General features: G+C 39.5%; 2 protein-coding genes across 15 annotated transcripts in view; one reads left to right on the top strand and one right to left on the bottom strand.

Moving 5' to 3' along the window:
• RAD54B (RAD54 homolog B) overlaps nt 1-4,996 on the bottom strand; it is a 68,747-nt gene extending 63,751 nt beyond the window's left edge. For both annotated transcript variants that reach the window (XM_072852201.1, XM_072852202.1), the window contains exons 1-3: nt 4,894-4,996; nt 1,388-1,541; nt 517-691 (exon numbers count right to left, since the gene is read on the bottom strand). In XM_072852201.1, coding sequence (XP_072708302.1) covers nt 517-691; nt 1,388-1,525 — 313 coding nt within the window. In that variant the 5' untranslated portion in view covers nt 1,526-1,541; nt 4,894-4,996. The remainder of the gene's footprint in view (nt 1-516; nt 692-1,387; nt 1,542-4,893) is intronic.
• Nucleotides 4,997-5,186: 190 nt separating this feature from the next.
• On the top strand, nt 5,187-22,108 carry LOC140647509 (RING finger protein 151-like). 13 transcript variants are annotated; one of them, XR_012040804.1, is made up of 10 exons: nt 5,187-5,329; nt 7,354-7,450; nt 9,850-9,963; nt 10,909-11,134; nt 12,897-13,036; nt 14,840-15,002; nt 16,231-16,351; nt 17,288-17,530; nt 18,414-18,511; nt 21,184-22,108. XR_012040804.1 is itself a non-coding variant. In XM_072852190.1 (10 exons), exons 5-9 carry the CDS (start codon nt 10,929-10,931, stop codon nt 17,522-17,524), a joined length of 867 nt encoding a protein of 288 aa, XP_072708291.1. In that variant the 5' UTR covers nt 5,758-5,914; nt 6,565-6,645; nt 7,354-7,450; nt 9,850-9,963; nt 10,909-10,928; the 3' UTR covers nt 17,525-17,530; nt 18,414-22,108. The 13 variants fall into 13 exon arrangements, 11 of the variants coding, with proteins under 11 accessions (XP_072708301.1, XP_072708290.1, XP_072708294.1 ...); XR_012040803.1 differs by having other exon boundaries at nt 18,414-18,569; XM_072852190.1 differs by lacking the exon at nt 5,187-5,329 and adding exons at nt 5,758-5,914; nt 6,565-6,645 and having other exon boundaries at nt 18,414-22,108.
• The last annotated feature ends 397 nt before the right edge of the window (nt 22,109-22,505 follow it).

Here is a 22,505-nt window from a genome sequence, read left to right as displayed (position 1 = left end):
AGTTCTGCTCTGATGCTACACTAGAGTTAGCAGCCCATGCTTGAACCTTGAGTGCCCACTGGAGACACTGAAGAAAACAGCTCAGATCTTGCACTGAAGAAAAGAAACCCTCAAGAATTCTGAAAAACATGAATCCGCTCAGAGCAGTTAGCATTCTCTGCATGAGGCCAACAGGGTCTCCAAATTACAATGCTTTTCCACTATTTAGGGTATCCCGACTCTCGTCTTGATACTACTCTGAATTAGTGAGTTGACTATAGTAGTCTTCTGGAAGACACACCTGAATAGCGGCACTACCAACTGGCTTCTAAAATGTCAACTTTTTTTTCCTTTTCTATTTTAAAAAATAATTTAATGTTTATTTCTTTCACTCTCTACCCAGTAGAACACCAAATAATGCCACCATTGCATGAGTCTTACATTAGTATTTCCTAAAAGTTTAGTAAGTAGCATATCACTCATAAGCTTTGAAATTCTCTTATGATACATGGCTGTAAATAAGAAAGAGCATCTTACCAGCTTTGGGCATGTTTAGTGTTTTCGTTTCCACCTTGCTACACTTATTAACGCTGAAACATGCTTTTGTAGTCTTTACTTTTCCAGTTGAGTCCACAGACTGTGTAAAATTTGCATTTTGATTCTGTCCATCTATTTTAGAAAGCAATGAAGCACTTCCCTCTTTCTCATCTATCTGCAAAAGAGAGACAAGTTCACAATAGCATTTCCTTCATGCAGTTGAAGAGAAATGGAAAAAAGAGCAACAAGAAGGGATCTTAATAGATGCTAATCCTCATTATCAAACTATCTACATAAATATACATCCCTACACAAATATATGCATCCCAGTGTTCACAACAAAAAGCGCATGCAAACAATACCAAACACCACTTGTGCAAGTATTTTATGAATTGAATTTAATAGAAGTCTTCTGCAGATAAAATCAATAAAAATTGTGATGCTTTTTTTTGGTTGATATTAAAGGTTTCAGAGAAAGTTCCTTGCAGGAAAACTGCAACGTGATGCACTGGCATTTCATTACCAAGTATCTTGGTTTTTTAACTGCTTTTGCCAAAGCATTCCAAACATTTGAATCCAACAAAGCCCACCCCAAGATGCAATCCATACCTCATCCACACTGAGAATTGTATTTGGGCTCAAAACTGGTTACTTTTACTTATTTGAAAAATATTTTTCTGCATCCACTTCACAAGAGTGAGAGGAACCTACCTGAGAAGCATGATACAACATAGTAAGAGCAAAAGTATCAAAATCTATTCTGAACAGACTGATTATTTAAGCAGAGGTTGTTTGTGGTGAGATCAGATGCTATCTTTTAGTAACAACGGTGTATGAACAAAGATACTTTTTAGTGCACTGTTCAGTTTACCTCCTTTAATTTCATTTCTCGGTCCATCTCCTTAGTTCCGTTCTCGAGACAAACTGTGATACCTTTTCCTGGTGGTATAAACCTTGGCTTTTTGGCTGCATTTCCTAGCAGTTGACTTGGAGCTGCTGATCGCCTCATATTTAGTTGTAATGCTCTGGAGGGTGGAGGGAAAGGAAGGAAGCAGTTAAAGACAACTGTAGTCAGAATAGGCTTTAAATATAAAAATAGATCCATAGATAACAATATAAGCACTATTTTAAAATAAAATAAAAGATAGCATAAAAGATTTTCAAATAACAATCTTAATTCACAAGCATAATACAACTTAAGAAAAAGTAGTATCATTGCAATGCATTGTTTAAGTACCAAGAAGGATCCACTACAGCAAATTCTGCAGTTGAACACTTCCTTTTTCATTTGAAAAGCCAATAATGCAGTTCTCAATAGCAAGAAACGCTCTGGAGATGAGCGAAATAGGGCTGCTTAACAAACTTACACCAGTTTATAAAAAGAAAGACAATTTGAAACAGAACTAACTAGTCTAAACACTTAAAACATAATTTCAAAAAGCCCATTATTAGTGCACAATGAACAACGACTGTTGAAGACATGTTTCGTATCTGGGAGTAGTATTTTGCATTAAACAGTCAATTATATTGGTCATTCAGATTCACTACAATCAGGTTAGAATACAGCAGAAAATTATCTCAAAATTACAGTGGTGGTTATCACTCCATGTTATGTCCCCTTGAACAGTGGAAAAGAACATATTACAGGTTTTTCCTCAAAATATAAGACCATTATTCCCTTAAAGAACCTCAGGACAAAACCAAACATACACCAATGTTAATATGAGAAAGCATACTTGCAACCACTAGAATAACAAGTTATAATCTTAATAATTCAAAGTAGTAGAAATACAACAAGAAAAGAAAATTCCAGTAGAATGACCCAGCAGCTGGCATGATGAAGACAAGCACAGTACAGCAATTTATGGAACATACTTTGGTTTAATTCTCTTAATGTAATACCAGTACATGGACTGTTTATTTTAATTGATCCCCCCAACTATTAGGTAAAAATAAACCATAATACAGATTGCAAACACAAACTTCTCTACCTCTCTACCATCTTGAAAACGTTTGCATCCTGTTGCCACAGCCAATGTGTTTCTGCACTTTTTTGACGCTACTCTGCACTCCAGCGGCTTACTTGGGCATGACAACCTTTCTTTCCAAGATTTGCATAGTAGTAACGGAGTGCTGTTAGAATACTTGCAAACATGCAGACAATAACGTAATTACTGCTCTCTCCTTCATATCGGAACAATCAGCATATATATGATGCTGTTACTAGATGTAAACCTTAATGGCAAAATTGCCTGAACTGTTATCACCATGCGGTTCTGTGGTGGCTGTTAGTAAAAATACAAGGAAAGAGGGTTCTTAACTGTGTCAACAGCAGCTCATATAAGTTAGGCCTACTCGACAACAGTGTTAGCATATGAGGGAACTGGGGTTGTTTAGCCTGGAGAAAAGGAGGCTGAGGGGAGACCTTATCGCTCTCTACAACTGCCTGAAAGGAGGTTGTAGCGAGATGGGTGTAGGTCTCTTCTCCCAAGTAATGAGCCATAGGACAAGAAGAAATGGCCTCAAGTTGTGCCAGGGGAGGTTTAGATGGGATATTAGGAAAAATTTTATCACCAAAAGGGTTGTCAAGCATTGGAACAGGCTGCCCAGGGAAGTGGTGGAGTCACCATTCCTGGAGGTATTTAAAAGACGTGTAGATGTGGTGCTTAGGGACATGGTTTAGTGGTGGACTTGGCAGTGCTAGGTTAATGGTTGGCCTTGATGATCTTAAAGGTCTTTTCCAACCTAAACGATTCCATGATTCTATGAACTCTAGTTAACCCTATGCAATAAGGGAGTAGCTTGGTTATTATAACAGAAGTACCTGCAGTGTAAACAACTGATAGTCACTGTGAAAGCTGCAAAGGTGTCAAGAACCTTCCAGAGGAGCAGACTCCGAGTGCCAGCGCTGACCACAGCCAGCTTCAGGTGCCATGTGAATTTGAACAAGTTCTCTGCTCAATCCTATAACGCCTGGTGATGCTTGGGAAGACAACCCAGGGCACCCCACAACTCTACACAAGGACTATGCATAGCATGGCTGAACTGCTACACTAACTGTGACCACTGCACTTCTAGAGCTTGTCACATTTCCCGTGGTACAGGGGAGTTGTGCAATTCATACATTGCATGTATCTGTGATTAAAGTGTTTTGATTTCCAAATCCATTTGGACTTTACACCGTCATTTGGTCTTAAACCACAAAAACAGACTCATTAAGAGATTTGCAAATTACTAAGAAATTTAAAGATATGACCCTTGATAACACAGTAACTTCACTCTCATTAAATTTAAGAACATCTAAGAATATTACCAGTATTACCTACTTGCAACTACAAAAACCATTAGGGGGTTGTGGTTTTTAAAATGTAATATTGCTTCCAGCAATACATCTCTCTCTGTCTTCAAAATATAAGCTTTTATAAAATATAATAAAAATATAACATACAAAAATAATAAATAAAAGGTTTATATTTTGTATCTTTACAGTACTATAGAGAAAAAAGGCCATTATGGACGTGCAACAACTTTTGGATGGGATCAGAGTAGGTGTAGCTAGGGCAAGGAATAGCTCCACATTACAACTAAATCGACAAGCAAATATGCCCTTTCCTCTGAGACAACCACCAGTACATTGAATCACCCTGTACCTGCAATACCATTAGATATGGTTGCAGAGAAACAGCTGGAGGTAACGAGGAAAGCACTGCTTCTGCCTTTTATTAGCAACCTAGCTTGACCAAATTAAATGTACCATGAAACCACATCCTAAAACGTCTCATGAATGCATCTGGTTTTACAAGAACAGAATTTTTCTCCTTAAAAGGTATCTTAACAGCTGCATTAAAATGAAACACATACACAAAGAATATTTCAAAACTTTACACATGCAACTCAACACAGTAAGCATGAAGTCCTGTTAGAGGCAGTTACATTAGCCATTTTAGCACAAATTTAACAGGCTGCTGTCCTGAACATTTGAAGATACATTCCCGGCACAGATGACCAGGCTAAATAGTTTTTACAGGCAACTACAAAGATGTGACACAGGATTAACTTTTACTCACTTAAACTGCAGGCACCGAGTGCCTCACCTTGGATATCAGTATTAGTGAAAAACCACCTCAAATGCGTAATAACTGTAAGGATTTGGAGCAGGTCCAAAAAGCAATGCTATTGAAATCGCTATTAGCCCGGCCCACCTCGCCTCAGCCGCCCGGAAACGGCCGCTGGGATGGGAGGGGAGAGGGAGGGGGTCTCCCTGCGGGCAAGTACAGGGGCTGGGAGCGCCCAGCCGGCTCCTCCACCCCCGCGAGAAGAAGCCAGCAGCCTTCCGCCCGGTGACCCGCGGCAGGCGCCGCCCGCCCCCGGCCGTACCTCAGCCGCCGGCCCCGCCGCCGCCGACTCGGCACTCAATTGTCCCGCCGCCGGCTCCCGTCAGCCCGCTGGCCGCACGGCGCATGCGTCCTGCGCAGCCCCCGCCCTCCCAGCCAAGTGCCGCGCTTCCCGCCAAGCGCGCATGCTCCGGGGCCGTGCGCGGCGTAGCCTCAAGTGCGCATGCCCAATCCCTTCCGCCTCGGAAACATTGAGGTGCGCGTGCGTAGTGCTAATCTGTGGGGTGCTGTTCGGCGCTGGCGCTGTTGGAAGCGGCGCATGCGCGAGGCCCTTGTGCCACACACAGCATGGCGGAGAGGCCGTGCTCCCGGAGGCGTGCCGCGCGGCCGTCGAGCAAGAGCGGCCGCAAAAGTAACCTCGATTTCGCGACAGCGAGTCAGCGGCCGGGCGAGGCGGCGGCGGCGGGCGGAGTGTGGGAGTGAGTGGGGGAGTGAGGGAGCGGATGAGGGAGCGAGGGAGTGGGTGGGTGGGTGAGCGGGTGGCTGGGTGGCTGCGGCCGCCGTGAGGGCCGCCCGCCGGCTGGGGCGGCGACGGGCTGGACCGGGGCGGGCGGCGGGCAGCCGCGCTGCGGGGGGCAGCGGGACCGAAGCGGATGGCTGTGCGGAGCTGGGCCGTGGGGCGGGAAGCGTTGCATGGGGACCTTAGCGTTTGTCTGGGGTTGCTCGCCGCCAGCAGGCCTGGCGCTTGCACCTTCAGCCCCGGTGCTGGGCTGGTGGTGGCTTTGCCGCCCTGTTGAGAAGATAATGGTAAGTGTGTGTTCGTTGCTCAAGTCCGCTTAGGTGCGGTTGCTTGGTGTTACGGTGCAGCTCCACGTGTTTCCAGGCCAGTTTTGTTTTCTGTGACCAAGATGATTGACCATTCCTGAAGAGCCCTGCCAGGCGCGACCCGGCCTTCCTCCTGCCTGTGCGCAGCCCCCCCCTCCCCGCCAGAGCCGCTGAGGAGAGCTCTGCTCTCCTTGGTCTTGCCTCTGTGCAGCAGCGTCCAGCCCTTCAAAGCCTAAAAGGTGGTCTGCGAGAGCCATATCTTGTATCGCTTTGTTTTGAGTAGGTTTTGCAGCGGGACAGCAAGTGGAAGCGTTACATAAAAATGTTGTTTGTCAAAGTAGTTCTAGTTTCTTAGGTAGTTCCTGGTAGAGGCACAGGCCTTAAATTAATTGTGTATCTCATACTGATTATTATAGAAGCTTTTGTTGGTTAAGTCCGGTTTTTACATCACTGTAAGCTGGTGTTGCTATCCATTCATTCTTATCCTCTTCTGCTCCCTTTCTCTTACACAAATGTTGATGAGACTCTGTGACGTACCAGTCTAGGAAGCTGAGCTGAGGGTGTAGCTCTACAGCAGCCTCAGCCACAGACACTGCTGCTGTCTTACTTTCCTTTCTACCCTGGCTGTGGTTTCTCATCCCCTGTCTTGCCCCACTTCCACAGTCATTGGAGCTTTTGCTGAGCCATCTAAAAGGAAATCTAGCCTGGCAAATCAGTAGTAGTTTTCTGTATGGTTAGTTGCCTGAGCCAGTTCAGGAAGGGGCCAAATTAAATGTTCTAACAGATTCAAGGGAGGAAGTAGAATAAGGCGAGGAGGACATTAATTAGTGGATAGATTGGCTTGGGCTACTGTAGGACAACTGTCAAAGCTAAAACTTTTTTTTTCCAGTTCAGTCTTAAAACAGGTCAGTTACCCAATATGATACATCAAGTGGCTGTAGAATCAGCTTGTGCTGTCACAGTTGAAGGGGTGAGTCTGCTTCTTTGGGCATTAATGCTGACTTAAACTGGCTTACAGTGACTGTGGCAGAATGGCATAAGACACCCTAAAACATTGTTTCTGTATAGCAGGATTTAAAGCACAGTGTATCTTTATGAAAATAGAAGCCGAAGCAATAGCGTAGTCTTAATGTCACCTCATCGCTGGGCCCTGCATAGATTGACTGTTCTTCCAGCCACACGGCACTTCTGGAAATGCTGTCTTAGTGATGCACATCTGTAGTTCTGTTGTGATTCACTCCAGCCATGCTTTGTTTTCTCACATGGAAAAGAAACAGTTTTTTAAAACCAGAAAGTAGCATAGAAGTGAAAATGCAAGTCCTTAATCTGATCTCACTGTCCTGATTTTGACAATGGAATAGCTTTGAATAGTGCCAGACATTTAGCAAGCTGTGCCATTATGTTGTTGAGAACTACATCCTATCTGTATTCTCCCTGCTATTAATAGCCACACAAAATATCTGTTTGAAGGCAGTGCAGGCCATAGCTCAAGGTTGGTTTTAGGCATGCATCTGCCTGGCAAATAACACAGGATGACAGCTACTAAAAAAGCACTTCATATCTGTGAAGTCTGGGGGAAATTTTTGCATGTCAAAAACTATGGGGAGAAATAAAATGTATGTGAAACAATGGAAGTAAAATAGTGGATAATAGTTTGGGGTTTTTTTCTGCCTTCCAGATTTGGCACCCACAAATTCCAGATAACCTCGTGGATGGTGTCACTGGTAATGGCCAGGTGATGGGAAAAATTCTGGACCAGAGAAACCGAAGACAAGGCAAGGTTTGGAAATATTAGTGGAGTGTGGGAAGGCAGTGATAAGTAATGTAGTTTCTAGGTGCAAACAAAAAAGGAGTGTGACAGTCAGTGAGTTGTAATAGAAATAGAAGAAAAGGTTTTGAGGCCAAGTCAAGAAGAGAGAAGTTTCTGGGGAAGAGCAGAAGTTGAAGGTTATGTTGTTTTGTGGTGGAAGTACTGAGTAAAGTGATCTGTACTGCTAGAGTGCACAGCATTTATCTGATGCTCTCCCTCTGCTTATCTGTTGACTAAAGTGCATCCTTGAAGTTGACATAAGATAAAACATCTCTGGTTTTTCAGATCAGGGAATTTCTACTGGAAGAGGCCTGGGACTTCAGTGACAGCTATTGTTGTAGGTCTCAGACTCAGAGCCACAAGGATTCTGGCACTTTATAGGATGGTGCTTCTCCAACATCAGTCTTGAAAACATACTGAAGTTCTCATCAGAAATCCCCTTAATTGTATTTTTTGCCTCAGAGTTCCCATCCACTCTCCATTTGAACTCAGCTTTTGGTTGGAGCTTTATATATATTTATTTTGTTGTTGTTGTTGCACTTAATTTTTCTGTCAAGCACAAATAAAGTTTTTGTTTCCCACTTGCTAAAAATATTCTTTCCTGCATTCTGATAGACTTCAAACTTGCTAAAATATGCCGAAGAGTGTCTTGAAGACAGTGCTCAGGGATCAGCAACATGTGTGCAAAATGTAGCTTACAGCATCCACAATTCCAGTAGAGCAGAAACCCTAGGACAGCAAAAATACTCACTGTTCTGTTGACATATCTTGTGTCTCTATGAAAGTTTTCTAAAAGCTGAATCCTCTGGGATCCACCAAGCCAAATCAAAATTTTAGGCTCACAATTCAAATTACAGAACATATATATGCTGTTTAATAGTCCTCCAGCATAAATATAGTATATGTTTCAATGTGTTCAACAGTATTGGTAACTAGTACTTGACTTCACATTCTGCTACTGCTAATTAGCATTGTTCTCCACTTTTAAGCTTTCCATTGTGGTCCTTGCTGTCCTTACAATCACAGCTTTGTGCAAACATAATGCTCGTTTTGTTCATGCTGAACTAGCAAAGTCCTGAATTTCCTGTCTTTGCAGGAGACCTGTAAAAACATACAAGGAAACAACGGTATAAAAAGAATTCTTTATCATCTTCATAATATGGTATTTTCTTGAGCAGACTCTTCTAAGACATAGAATGTCCATGCAGTGCCTGAAGGAATAGCATATCCCAGATACCTGTAAATTTAGTTTGCCTGTGGTGTTGATGACAGTGTAGCCACAGAAGCACAGAGCTAAATGCAGTCTGTGAAATCTGCCTGGGACCTTGTCAGGAGTTCGTGTGGATTGCACTCCCTGCTGCTATGGCAACGCTGTCACTAGATCACCTAGCTAGTAGGTGTCCCAGCTAATCTAAAGCTAGCTCAAGCATCTCTGCAAGCCATGGTGCTGGCTGTGTGATATGTGATAAAGGTGCTAGTAGAAATAAACACAATGTGGAAACTGTGTAGCAGATTATGTGTTTTGGTAATACACATGCTTGCTTGTGCTATGTATGCTTTAATTACAGGTTTTATTAGCTTTAATCTTAGCAAATACCCTTTTAACACAAGCACCTTTCATAATCAGTGAAGATATGCTTTGATACTCAGATATCTAAGACCTTCTAAATTCCAGATTTATATTGTATTCATGAAGAGGAATTGCAAAGTTCTTTTTTCCTTTTAGAGCAAAATTTGACATTAGTCCTTAGAGATCTGTATTGTTCTTATACAGTTCTAATTCGGACTGAGATTCTCTTTGAACGTCGTATTGCAACTGCTAGATATCAACTTAAGGGATTTAAGTGATTACATCCTTTTTAATTTTTTAAGTGAGCAACCTTAGTTATGCTACACATCAGAGCAATGTTATTTGTCAATACAATGAACTTGACTGTAACAGTTTTGTTTTAAAAATGAACTGCATATCATGTTTGGATAAAACCAGGTTAGATAAAAAACTTTATCTTTTTAAGGAGTATAATTTTACCAGATTTCACTTGCTACTTTTCAATAATATTGAATTCTGTTGTCTTCAATCTTACAAACAAATCTAAGGCTTCAAAATTAAATGGCAGCAGGGTGTTCAGTTTTGTGATAAGTATTTGCATCAGTGATAATTGAAAGAGAGACTGATGATTTCAGTCTCCCCAGTCTAGTCAGATCTCTTGTGTTGAATTGTAGGTTTTACAGTGTCTTGCTTTGGAAAGCTTTGTTTTAATGGGCTGTTAGGACAGCATGTATTCAGCAGCTGGCTGGTTGGACACAGGACTCAGTAACTTAGGAAACACTACTGAGCCTTTTACTTTCTAATTTTTCTCATAGGCATAATAAAGCAGTGAAGAGAAACTGAAGGAAGTATTACATATCTTACTGATCAGAAAACTGTTTCTGAATTATTTGGACAAACTACATATATATGTAGTAAAATCTAAAAAGGTAGGATATCTTCCTTTTCTGTTCTATTTAGAACCTCATAACTAATTGAAAATTCTTTCATGAGTCTCAGTGGGGTTACAAAAGTAATTTTGTATGTTAAGGAGGAATGTGAAGTCTAAAACATTTTATTTTAAGTGAGTTCTGTGGAGTCTTACCAAATTCTACTAGGCTTTTTGTGGTAGGATTTTGATGAAGGCAGATTGCCTGTTAGTTCTTCTTCAAAAAACTTCCAAATCCATTTAAAGGGTACTCAGTTTTATAAAATAGACCCTGTAGGAGAAGACAGTAGCTCCTCATGATTTCAGGGTTAGCTGCTGGTTTGGCTCTCGAATATTAAGTATTTCTCTAGGCACATGGAGATTTCATGCTATTCCCTGTGGAATGGAAGTCTAAAGTGAGTAGAGAATCTTAGCCGGTTTTTTTTTGTTGTTGCTGTTGCAGTATGAAAGCAACAAATTTAGTGATGTGCAGTTCATAAGTACAGAATCTGCTGGCTGAAAGTAGCGCAGCTATTGTCTGTCAGGACACTGTTTTGTAAGTTTGTTAGGCATTATATAAAAGGCATTAAAATGGAAAGCAAACATTTGCATTTGAACTTCTATGACGTTTCTGCTTCAAGTGAATAGAAACTGTATGTTTCACAGTGGCTGCTAGAACTACGTTCAATAACAGAGTTCAGAACAAGCGCGGCTCACGTATCTGCTAAAGTCTTTGCTTTCAGAATTCAGAGAATCTTGATATAAAATTGGGCTTCTGACATCCAGCAGTACAATCCTCAGATTCTTAAAGTCTCTGAAGTATGTAAACGTTTGCATTCTCACCTGTAAAGTTCTGTATTCATGTTAAGTTCTCCATATTTCTAGAACTGCTTCCAGGCCTTTTTGTGGATCTAGCCATTCGGATTCAGGACAAAGACTGCTTTATTTCTCTATGTTGTTTTAATAGGTTGAAACTGTGTGGAGACCATGGGTTATGATATTGAGCGTTTCGTTGGCTACGTTAATGACGGGCTATTATGCTCCATCTGCCGTGATGTGTTAGAAGATCCATTACAGGCTCCTTGTGAACATGCTTTCTGTACTGCTTGTATACATGGATGGCTTGTTCATCACAGTAATTGCCCTGAAGACAGACAAATGATTGATGTATCTTTGCTACGACCTCTCTACAGGTATACAATGATCTTGCTGGATGTTGAAATTACATGAATTTAGGATTTCTCAACTTTGCTTGCACAGCTTCATCTCTTGTCATTTTCTATCACTCAGATTGTCTTTACTCAATATGCCTGTGGCAGAAACTGATCACTTGCATGAAAGCATTAGCATTTTCTATTTATTATAACTAACTTTCAAGGTATTAACATTTCAAAATGGAAATAACACTTAGTTTGTTCTCCACAAGCTGATTCTAGATATCTGTCTGGATTTTATTCTGAATGTCTTCTGCAGCACCAAAACTTTCCCATACTTTTTTAGAGAAAGCAGGCAAAGCAACTCTTGACAACAACAGTCACTAAACACTATATCTTTTGGTTTTCTTTTCAGTCTTACATAGATACTGTAGTGGGGTTTGTAATGAATAGTTCCTGTAGATATGAACCAGACTTCTCACCTTCAAATCCTTTTTAAAAAAGGTCTTTAGCCATAAGAATATCTGTCTTGAGCCACCTTGTCCTGTAAAGCAGGCTGTTTTCACAAGTGTCTTCCATGATTGGTCAGGCAGTTGGACTAGATGATAGTTGTACGTCCTTTCCAACTGAACTATTCTATTCTAATTTCTGCTATTGCCAGCACACAGTTTCATCAGTAGACACTGCTTGCTGTTTAACCCCTGCATTGTCTAATCTTGCTCAGATTGACAGTTATGTTGAGTTTCAAACCTTCAGCCACAGGCATTAACTGCATTAGTACTCCCAGTATTTTTTGTCACTAAAGAGATTTTACCGTATAGAAAATTGAATTATAGTGTAGACAGAGCCCTAGAGTTTAATTTATAGATTGTTTTGTCTGTACTCACTGTAGTCAGTTTGATTTGGCATGTTTAGAAACACAAATTAAAACTTAAATGATGAATGAGTAGCCTAAGTGTTTGTTACTGGTAATACGTGCTGAGCTAGTGAAAGCTCACGGTTAAAAATTCATTCAAAAATAAAGAATTCATTTTTACATTTAATTTTGGAGACTGAATTTTCCTTTAACATTTTTTCTTTTAAGCCTGTTCATTTCCAATATGGTCACTTGAATTCTAAGAAAAAATTATACTGATGTCCTGGTTTCAGCTGGGATAGAGTTAATTTTCTTCGTAGTTGCTGGTATAGTGCTGTGTTTTGAATTTAGCATGAGAATAATGTTGATAACACACTGATAGTTTAGTTGTTGCTCAGTAATGTTTACACCAGTCAAGGACTTTTCAGCTTCCCCTGCTCTGCCAGGGGCACAAGAAGCTGGGAGGGGGCACAGCCAGGACAGCTGACCCCAACTGGCCAAAGGGCTATTCCATACCATATGGCGTCATGCTCAGTATAGAAACTGGGGGGAGTTGGCTGGGGGGCAGCGATCGCTGCTTGGGGATGGGATGGGCATCGGTCAGCAGGTGGTGAGCAATTGCATTGTGCATCACTTGTTTTGTACATTTGTTTATCATTATTATTATTATTATTATTATTTTCTCTTCCTCTGCTGTTCTATTAAACTGTCTTTATCTCAGCCCATGGGGTTTGCTTTTTTTTTTTCCAATTCTCTTCCCCCATCTCACCAAGGTGAGCAAGCGACTGTGTGGTACTTGGTTACTGACTGGGTTTCAACCACAACAACTGATTATTCACAAGTTTTCCTAATGGAAATTAGAATCTTATTTTTTTTTTTCCCAAAAGTTGAAAATACAACTTTTTCAATAATGTTTTACAATTTTTTTTTGTTTTTTGCATGTAGATATATGAAAAATGATTTAAACCGTCTTCAGCTACATTGCAAAAACAGAGAGTATGGCTGTGAAATGGTTTGTTCTCTGGAGTCTATAGACAGGCATGAAAGGGAGTGTGAATACAGTCAGATACCTTGCTCCAATGCTGGTGAGTAACATTCAAAGAAGTTCAATCCTTTATATTTAGAAAACATGTGTTTGTCATCTTTCTGTCAACATAATGGCAACACTGGCTGTTATTTCCAAACAAATTCAAAGCTTTAGCATGATCTACTCTTTACAGCAGTCTTTTTGAACAAAATTTGTTCCCAATTTATGGCAATCATGATCATTAACAACAATTTCTTATCCAAGAACTAACCAAAATTAGTAAGAATGATGGACTTCAAATTTACAAAAATATAGTAGTGCATTTACTTTGCTTTCTGTCAAGTTATGAGTTTGTATTTCAATGTTGACTGTTTGTATTGATGTTTGTAATAGCACCCACAGAATGCTTATGGGTCACAATTTATTTATAAAACAGCTGGTTGCCTGGTGCATGTGCAGCCGCTCACTCTGTCTTGTGGTTTTAACAAAAACGTATCTTGGAAATGAGAAATATTTTAAGCTAAATTCTGGTTGGAATTCTTGTGTTCGTGTTAAGATCTTTATTTAAAACAAACCTACACCTCCCGAGGAAGAAACACAACTGCTAAAAAGAAAGATGCTGTTAAAACTTCCCAGTCAATCTTATTCCAAATGTCATATGTTCCTAGACAAAGTTAATTTCTAATTAATGATGCTAAGGGCATAGTCAAGTCTGCCATTGTAATTAATAATAAGAAGATTAAGGTGCTAGAATTGCTCCACTGGAAGTTATAATTTCTCTCAGCAGTAAGCAACTCCTGCAGATGCTTCAGATTCACCTGTTTTACTTTCTACAGAAAGAGTAACATTTATAGAGTTACCACACCTGATGTCTGGTGTTCAGGATGTGAGGGCTCTTACACCTCTTGAACTCTTTCTCAAGAATACATTGGAGTGTATTTTGAGTACCTCAATTACAAATCATTATATTTATTAGTAAAGCTCTTCTAGAGGGCTGTCTTTTGTAATTTTCTGGTACGGTTTGTTGGCAAGTTTCATTGCTCCATTGTTTCAGTTTCTTACATCGATTTTATCTTCAAATTAAATGCAAGGAGCTATAGTATGTATTACAGCAAATAGCGCCTCAAAGATTAAACGTTAAGACTACAAACTTCAGGTTTAGAGTGTTAAATGTAGCAATAATTTATATAGTGTTAATTTTAGGTTCTCTACATTTTACTTTTAATCACTACAGATTTGTAAAGTTTGTATCCTAGAATTTATGTGGAAGTGTTTCTATTTTTGCATCAGTTATTAAATGTTCATAAATAAATGTTCTTGTTTATTTATGTGGTCTAATATGTTACACACAAGACCAACCAATGGTCAGGAAAACAAGGTTACATTCCCTCTCGCCCACATCTCTCTTACTATGTGTCTTTGGACCTTTTTTCCTGAATTTGATAACAGAATTTTTTTTACACATGTGCATTCTTCTTCAATTCCAGTCATTGCAATCTGTGATGGAAGTGCAGGCAAGCTGCTAGAGTCTTAGCTTGGCATCAGTGTTGTCATTACTGAAGTTGCTTTAACGCCAGACCAGTGGTAGAAGACTTTACAGAAAATACCTACTTTCAATTTTTCAGTATTTTCAGTTAACTGATAAATATTTTAATAAGACTTTCTAAGAGTGTTTTATTACCAGTTATGTGTGTTATCATGATCATGTTTCACGTTCTAAAGAAATCACTTTTGTCATTGCTTTAACAGTTGCTTAGCTCAGGATATTGCAGCTTGATTGCTTGAGTGTTTTTGTTTGGAATTAATTAAAATGCTTTTGTTAGTTGTAAATGACTGGCTTACCTTACTGTTCCCTGTTCAGGTTGTACAGTTCAGATTGAACGACGTAACTTAGATGGTCACCTGGCAGTGTGTGAATATCGGAGCCGTGAATGCCCCAATGGTTGTGGTTACACCATTCTCAGTGCAGAAGACACACAGCATAATTGTGTAGCAGAGCTAAGAACTGAGCTAGAACTACTTCGGTACAAATCTTCTGTTTCTTTGATGTTTGTGTTAGTCTGGGCCTAAAATCACTGCATAAAGCACTTCAAATACTAGCACTGGATTCTGGTATGTGTTAAATAGTCTGTTAAATTACTTGATGCTAATGGGCCAGAGTAGCATTATGTGTCAGCATAGACTTTAAATTCTTACTGTTTTGATTTTTTTGCAGTTATTTTTTTGTCCAAGTTATCATAAATCCTACAATACCGTTGCTTGCAGTTGAATGTAAGCTGACTGTATAAAATTACAAAATACCTAACAAGAACTGGATTGAAGTTGGCAATTTCATTTTTCTATTGGCCTGATATAGACCCAAAGTCACATAATTTAATAATTATGTTTAGTTTGTATTTTTTTACAAATCCTGAAGATAAAAAAATCTCTAATTATTTTGGCAAGTGCAGACTGGTAGATTAAACCTCTGAGGATCTAATTTTCAATTTTGATTAAAATCCTGGCAGATTAATAACAGTGGGTGAATATGACACTTCTTACCAGCATCCTCTTCTTCCTCTTATATAAGTTTCTGTAGCTTTCCCTTTCCATGATGTTCCAGCTGGACTGTTTTTTTCCATGCTCTTTCCCGTTTCTATCTTCTAACTCGCTGTCTAAGTCTTGTGGTGTTGAACATTGCTGTGAAGTCAGGCTGAAATCTGTTTTAAATGCATTGAGACACAAGGGATTCTGCTACCGAGTTTCTGAACTCAAAAAGCTGATGTGGTAACAGCTAGGTTTTGGCTGTGAATCTGTGTGAGTGATTAGGTTATAATAATTTACTGCATACTGTCATTTAGTGTCCACCACAAAAGTACACGTTTAGCAATACTTATAGTATTCGCACTTTTTATCTTGACTACCTGTGCTTAGTAATACTAAGCAAGCACTTACTATAAGTAAAAGGCAGTAAATCATTTAAAGTCATAAATACATGATCTTGAGCTCATAGAATTATTTCGGGAATATGATACAGTTGTCCCCTATATAGGCTGTCCGTGGTCACTTTAGTTCCCTCTGGGCCCAATGCATTTTTTTTAATGCTAGTTTTATTTAAATTAATAAATATTACTATCATGCCTCTAGAGAGGTGTCCTGTAGAGTATGATGGGAATCAGATCAGGCTGTTTGGCTGCAAGAAGGCTTTCTGGAATTTGAAAATATTTTTTTCCCATGCTTGCAAGACCTAACAAGGAGAAATAAACTTTTTAGGTCAGAAATGATCTGCAGAGTGGAGGAGGCAAAACGTGAGATGGAGTCAAGGTTAGATTCACAGAGAAGGCATATGGTCCAAAAAGAGAGTATTCTGCAAAGTGAAATTGAAGAACTAAAGGTAAATATGATCTTTTTTTTTTTTCCTCTCTCCTAACAGTCTAGCTTTTTGCTTTTCCCAGCAGTAGTCTCTTATTTTGTAAATGTAGTCTCATACAGATGAGAATTACATTAAATATGGGAAGCAAAACAGGTGTTAGCACAATGCTTTGCCTAGGCTTATCAGCTCTGTTGAGAAGCAGGCTGAGTGCTGTATTTGTGTGTTTTTTCTGCTTCAAATTCATTTGGAGCTAACCTGTACCAGGGCTGCATTGTTCTGTGTGTACATAACACATAGGCAAATAAGTCTGAAACTCATTTTCAGTGTCTAAACATAGGGCATACATCACAATCGGATGCAATTAAATATCCAGCTCCTTTTTTAGTGCTGTCCAAAGTGGCTTAATCCAGTGCTGACACAGAGCCCTACTGCAGACAGTGGTATTTACAGTATGGTTCAGCTGCGGCCAAAAGGTTGGAAAGTTGCACTGTAAACTTAAGTAATGAGCAAGGCCATCTTATCTTTTCATTTATCCAGTTCTTATTATATCACAGAAATGGATGTGCTTTATCGTTTACATTTTTATTTTTACTGGATTTGATGTTAAATCCTTGAAAAATGTATCCGAACATAACCAAAACCTCATTTTGGTTGGGGTCTTGAAATACAAAATTTAAGCAGCAACTGGATAAATCCACTGTTTCTTATTATACTTTATAAGAAACTTTTTGCACTTTTAGGAAAACTGTATTGGAATCTTTGAAACACGACCATCTCGGAGGTTGAATGCCAGATTGGGTCTCAAATTGTTTACATTTGTTCCGCTATCAAAAAATTATTTCAGTGTCGCTTATTCTTTATAATCCATTACCCTACATGCATGGCCAATTCAGCTTCATACTACCATCATTAAAAAAAGAGTTTGTTTCTTGCAGTGAATTTGTATTTGCATTTCAGAGTCAGATGTCACGAATGATGTCAGATGTACGCTCTCTGATGGCTGCAGAGAGACAGCACCGTCAAGAGCTGGAGCAGGCAGAGCTGGAAAAACGGGAATTAATGGAGCTGCTGAGGGGGCTGCAGAAGGACTGTCGATTAACTACTACAGAAGGAGGCAGGAAGTCAACAAATTTCCGCCCTCTAGCACGACTAGAGAGTGTAAAACGAAAACCTAGGGAAGTTACAGTTATCTAAACAGAAGTAAGCTCAAAAAGCATTTTCTTCTAATTTCTGTGACCAGCTGGCAAGCTTTTCTACTTTCTATGAATCATTGGTAAACTGTATATCAGTTCTGATTTACTTGCTTTCTTTTTAAATCTAGATTACTACTTTATTTCCTCTTGGGGCATAAAAACAAATGGGGGAATTTTCTCTTAGGGAACAGTGGGCATTAAAAACAGTAATTGGCAAATACCTTTTTAGCAAATGTTTTTATAAAAAGGGGGAAGGAGACTTGATTTGTTATCTCTTCAGTGTGTCATTTACAGGAGTCTTTCAAGCCTGAAAGCTCTAGAGCCTTTTAAAGTCAAAGATACTTAAAGGTTGTTTCCTTCCTCGTGCATTGTAGTCCATTTAAGTCTGGTTTATGCTTATACTTGAAATAGAAAGAAAATGTGATCATCAGTAATGACATTTGGGATGTACTTAATTTTGGGAAAAGTCAGTAATAGAATTAGTAAGTTAGTAATAGAAATGAATAGATTTTGGTTGTTTATAGTCTGTAGAAGGTCTATTTCAAAGGTGGAAAGAAAGCACTTTAAATTGTAACTCTACTGCTAGGTAACAGCTTCAGGTGAGGTTGACTTTTACTTTAGAGCTTCTGTAATTTCCCAGGCTGATACACACTTATGAGACTAATACCAAAGCCCAAGGTAATAGAGTCATCTAAAACCTTTTAAATAGATGTGTGAGCAACTTGAAGTTTGTGGGAGGGGATCTGCATTTTATTTAAAAATTTGAAGCTTTTATATGTGAAAGTGTCAACTATTTCTACAGGGTCCTTTAAGCTTAAGACCAGCCCATTCGGTACTCAATATCTTTAAATCAATAAATACCTTGAGTATCCTTAATTTTCTTTTGGCAGGTTTAAGGCTACTTGAACATTAATATCCACAACAGATGAATATTTGCACAGTCACTTGGACTTCGGACGTCTTTACTAGTGCTCAAGTTTGCAACGGTGTAAGAGCTAGGATTTTTTAACAGACCCACAAATACTGAATCAAGGGAGCATTTATCTGTAAGGACTGCATGAGCAATCTCTACAGTTCAAAGACTTTTCTCTAAACTTCTCACACAGCCTGTTCATGCTGTTTTCAGTGCTATAATTAAGCCATATTCTGTCCTCTGTTGCAGCTCTTCAGTGGAGTAGGGGAGAACCTGGCCTCCTGTTTACTGAATGTGCTAAATCAGTTTTGAACTTTCAGGAAAATATGTGCAGGTGCAACAATCTGAATAAGCTAATTTTATAGTTTAGAAAACAAATACATGACTGTGCATGCCTTGCTGTCACTCAGAGCAATGCTTTTACGGCTAACAGCATAACCAAAGAGAGAGGCAGCAACCTTCTTTAGCACATACACTACATTATGAAGACTTGCGGTCAGAGCTGTCTTAATTTCAGGCATTAATAAATCCTTCTAACTCGCTGTTTCCTTAGTACCACTGAAGCAGATGTGCACATGTTCAGGTCTTGTGCGTTTAAAAACTGACAGAAATAACTCTTCTGTAAAAGTGGGGTTTTTTCTGAAAGAAAACATTCATAGGAAGAGTTATGTCCAAATATTTACTTGTTTTCAGTCCTTATATTCTAGATTAAATTACAGTCATTGATAGTGTTTAGGTCACTGTAGCAGTCTCACCAACTCATGACATAGCACATCTCTTCAGCAGCCACATTTAACAATCTGAAAGAGTAAAACAGTACCTATAATTTGGGAAGACCTTCATTCACGCTAAACATTCAGTGGTCAACTCACATCAGTGTGCATAGGTAGAAAGCTGTAGGTAGAAAGTAAGAATGCTTTTATTATCTTGCGTTCTAAATAAGCAAGCTGTTAGTGTCTGTGGTCTGTGTCTATTTCAGCATTCACGCTGATTTTGAAGCTTCTTGGCAACACCAGATTTCATGCTATTAGAATCAATATATTTTCAGGATGTGCTTTTCTGTGTACTGTAACTGTGTGGTTCTGTGATGTGACTTTATCTACTTTGCTTAATGTGAAAGAAGAAAAGTCCTTCAAAATCCTATAGAGCTCAGATGAGCTGGATCATCTTTCCCAAGTTGGAGGGCAGTAATGATCACCCAGTCTTTTCTGTTCTTACCACAGAAAAAAGCAAGTTATTATCTCTGTGCTTTCTCCATAATGGGATCTCTGCATTTGTTTGTTTTAGGAATTTCACCCACTTACCTATGACTAAATTCCTTCTAGTATAGGAAATTGGGTTTATTTATTTACTTAGCGTTTGGTCTGCTGTCTGTCCCCTAAGTGACAGACATGAAACTGCGTGAGAGAACACGTCCTAGGTGGTAAGGAAGGACTTTCTGCTGCGCAGTCTATTTAGCTTCTAGTTGCCAGCTCTGGAGAGTCTGACCTTCCAGCGTTGAAATGTGGCAACGCTTTGAGCCCACCTGCTGCTGGAATGACCTCTCAGCTTGGGTTTCCTTTAGCAGCGAAGAAGCACTTGCAGAGATATTTTAAATGGGCACATACTAGCTGATAGCATCAGATCCCTCCAGTTACTTTAAGCTCAATCCCATTCCTCAGTGGTGATAACTTCTGCAATTGAGATTTTCCTCTGCTAATGAACCACTCACAGGGTGGCATATGCTTAAATATGGTCATCATTTTACCTGTCTTAAAATTAACTAGGCTGAAATTAAATAGCCCATTATGTTAATATTTTATCTAGGTTTAGCTTTTCCAGTCTCATGCATTACATAGCTCTTAATAACAGCTGGCAGAAGCAAGGAATTTTTTCTTTCTTTCAAGTAGTCTGTTAGTCCTTTTTATAAAAACTAAGGGTCCAAATATTGTAGTAGACTTGGTGTAAGAAAAGACATTCACTTGGAAATGTACTTCCCTCGTCATGATCGTGTCTTAGGATTATATGAGAGAGACTGCTAAAAGTGCATTACGGGAGGGTCCCAGCACTGAATTACTGGTATTAGTATTCTCATACTAAATCACACTTCAATCAATTCCATGTCCTCACAGGTGGAACTGTGCTGAGTGCACGTTGCACGGTTACTCAGGTGGACCAGGAACCGTGCAAATAGTTGTATTTTTAGTTGCTTCTAATGGCACTTTGCAGCTAGAAAAGGGAGAGCAAAGACTGTGGAGCAGGGAGTGGAGAGAAAGAGAAGTGCAGTCCGACTGTCTTCCCTCAGCCCGAGAGCAATGATGCAGCTGCACCAGCCTGTGCACCGGCTAGCTTACCAGTGTAAACTGCTACAATTAACATAGCATTAGAATTAAAAGGAGATTAAATCTTTAGCCACAAGTAAGTGGGTACTAAATGTAATAGTCCCAAAACTGGGAGATTCACAAACAATACTCAGAGAGAGCAGGCTGTTAAGTAATGTACGTGAGATTACAAGGTATGACAAGTTGAGCAAATCCTTATCCTGCATTAAATTGGGTGAAAAATAATAACACTAAGGATGTATTTAGAGAAATTAATATCTTAAAGTGAGTGGTAAGTTTGTCTGTGAAAGAAAATCAACATTTACATATTTATTCTGAAGACCCAAGAGGCCAATTACAAATACGTGTAAACTAGTTCCCTCAACTGACTTCTCCACTTAAGAAGTCAAATTCAAGACAAACTATTGTTTCCTCTGTTTCCTTCAGCATTAAAGCTGCGTTCCCTGTTCTCCTGCACTCCTCCCGAAGCAAAGAATTGTCGGTGGTCTTGGCCAGCATGGACCATTGCTGCTCGGATTACTTTTACTTGGAACAGGAACGGTAATTCTGGGAGAGCTTCCGGTAGGTTTAGATGAGATTCAACAAAAGGCACGGAACTGAAAATCATGTGTCTGAGTCGGGTGCAGGAGTGGCAAGGAAGAATTCTGCTCGACTCCCTAATTAAGGTGGCAGTTTTTAATTAGTATGTTCTAGCACTAGATTAACAGTCTCATATGAGATAAATTAACAGCACTTACATACAAGAGTTTCTTGTCAGCACAGAAGGGAATGGTATTACATAGTCAAGCGAAATACCTAATACAGTGAAGTATTTTGACTGGCCAAAAGTGGTTTTATCTCAACTGTTCTTAGGTGTTTTTAAGAGGTTTAATACATTACTAGATCCCAGGTGGCAAACAGTTCCTAAGAGATATAGAAATGGGAGCCTTGCAAATTAAATTTTCCATGTGCTGTCCTCTTGGATGTTTCTGGCATGGTGCTTTTCTACAGCCCTTTTACCTAGGAGTGCTGGATGGTATTTAAAAGGAGCGGTGCTAGCCTTGCCTTTCTCCCGTACTGCTTGTCAGATGAAGTATGGTAGGTCAGGGAGATTTTACCACATAGATAGATGCCTTTATAAAGACCTACAATTCTATGCAACTTTCTATTAACAAATAAACATTGAACTGTCTTCCAGCATTATGGTTCACTGCCAATCTTGTTACATTTTCTACCTTTATATACACAAGAAGGATAAACCAGTGCTTAACAGACCTTAATCTCGAGTCTGTAAAAGAAACAGTAACATTATTTGTATCACTTTGAAGTACACTTTGTATAAAAGTTGAACTAATAAAGGGTCTACACCACAGTTAATGCAGTTTGGTTCACTTCTTTCTGTTGTGAAGTTTGAGTATCCTCCTTACCAGATGAAATAGTGTACTTTAGGTGTGCTGGCTGCACAGCACAGGAGGTCATGAATAAACTACACTGTAGGGTCAGTGCACTGGTGCAGGTAAGGCTGTATACTTGTTGCACAACGTTTTGCTACATAGAGGGAACATACAGCAATAAACAAGGCAGGCATTTGATCAAGCAGTATCCCTTCTCAAGGATTTTTTTCTCCTGCCTCACAGATGGGAGTTTGTGAATGGGGTGAGCAGCTGTTTTGAGAGAGAGAAGAGCTGCTGTAAGTTGGGAACTCCTACAAGAGGATGACAGCCCAGTCCTGCACAGACAGCAGGATAATAAACTGGCAAGAAGGGGAA

The sequence above is a fragment of the Ciconia boyciana genome, chromosome 2 (assembly GCF_034638445.1).
Source record: "Ciconia boyciana chromosome 2, ASM3463844v1, whole genome shotgun sequence".
Classification (NCBI taxonomy): domain Eukaryota; kingdom Metazoa; phylum Chordata; class Aves; order Ciconiiformes; family Ciconiidae; genus Ciconia; species Ciconia boyciana.
Note: the sequence above shows the minus strand (reverse complement) of the source record. Positions and strands in the feature narration are given on the sequence as shown.

Excerpts from the sequence above, each read along its gene's own strand:
- LOC140647509 (XM_072852200.1), top strand. The coding sequence starts at position 10,929 with ATGGGTTATGATATTGAGCGTTTCGTTGGCTACGTTAATGACGGGCTA. Across the intron at positions 15,003-16,230 it reads ACTGAGCTAGAACTACTTCG|GTCAGAAATGATCTGCAGAG; the intron begins GTACAAATCTTC and ends TAAACTTTTTAG. Across the intron at positions 16,352-17,287 it reads GTGAAATTGAAGAACTAAAG|AGTCAGATGTCACGAATGAT; the intron begins GTAAATATGATC and ends TTTGCATTTCAG.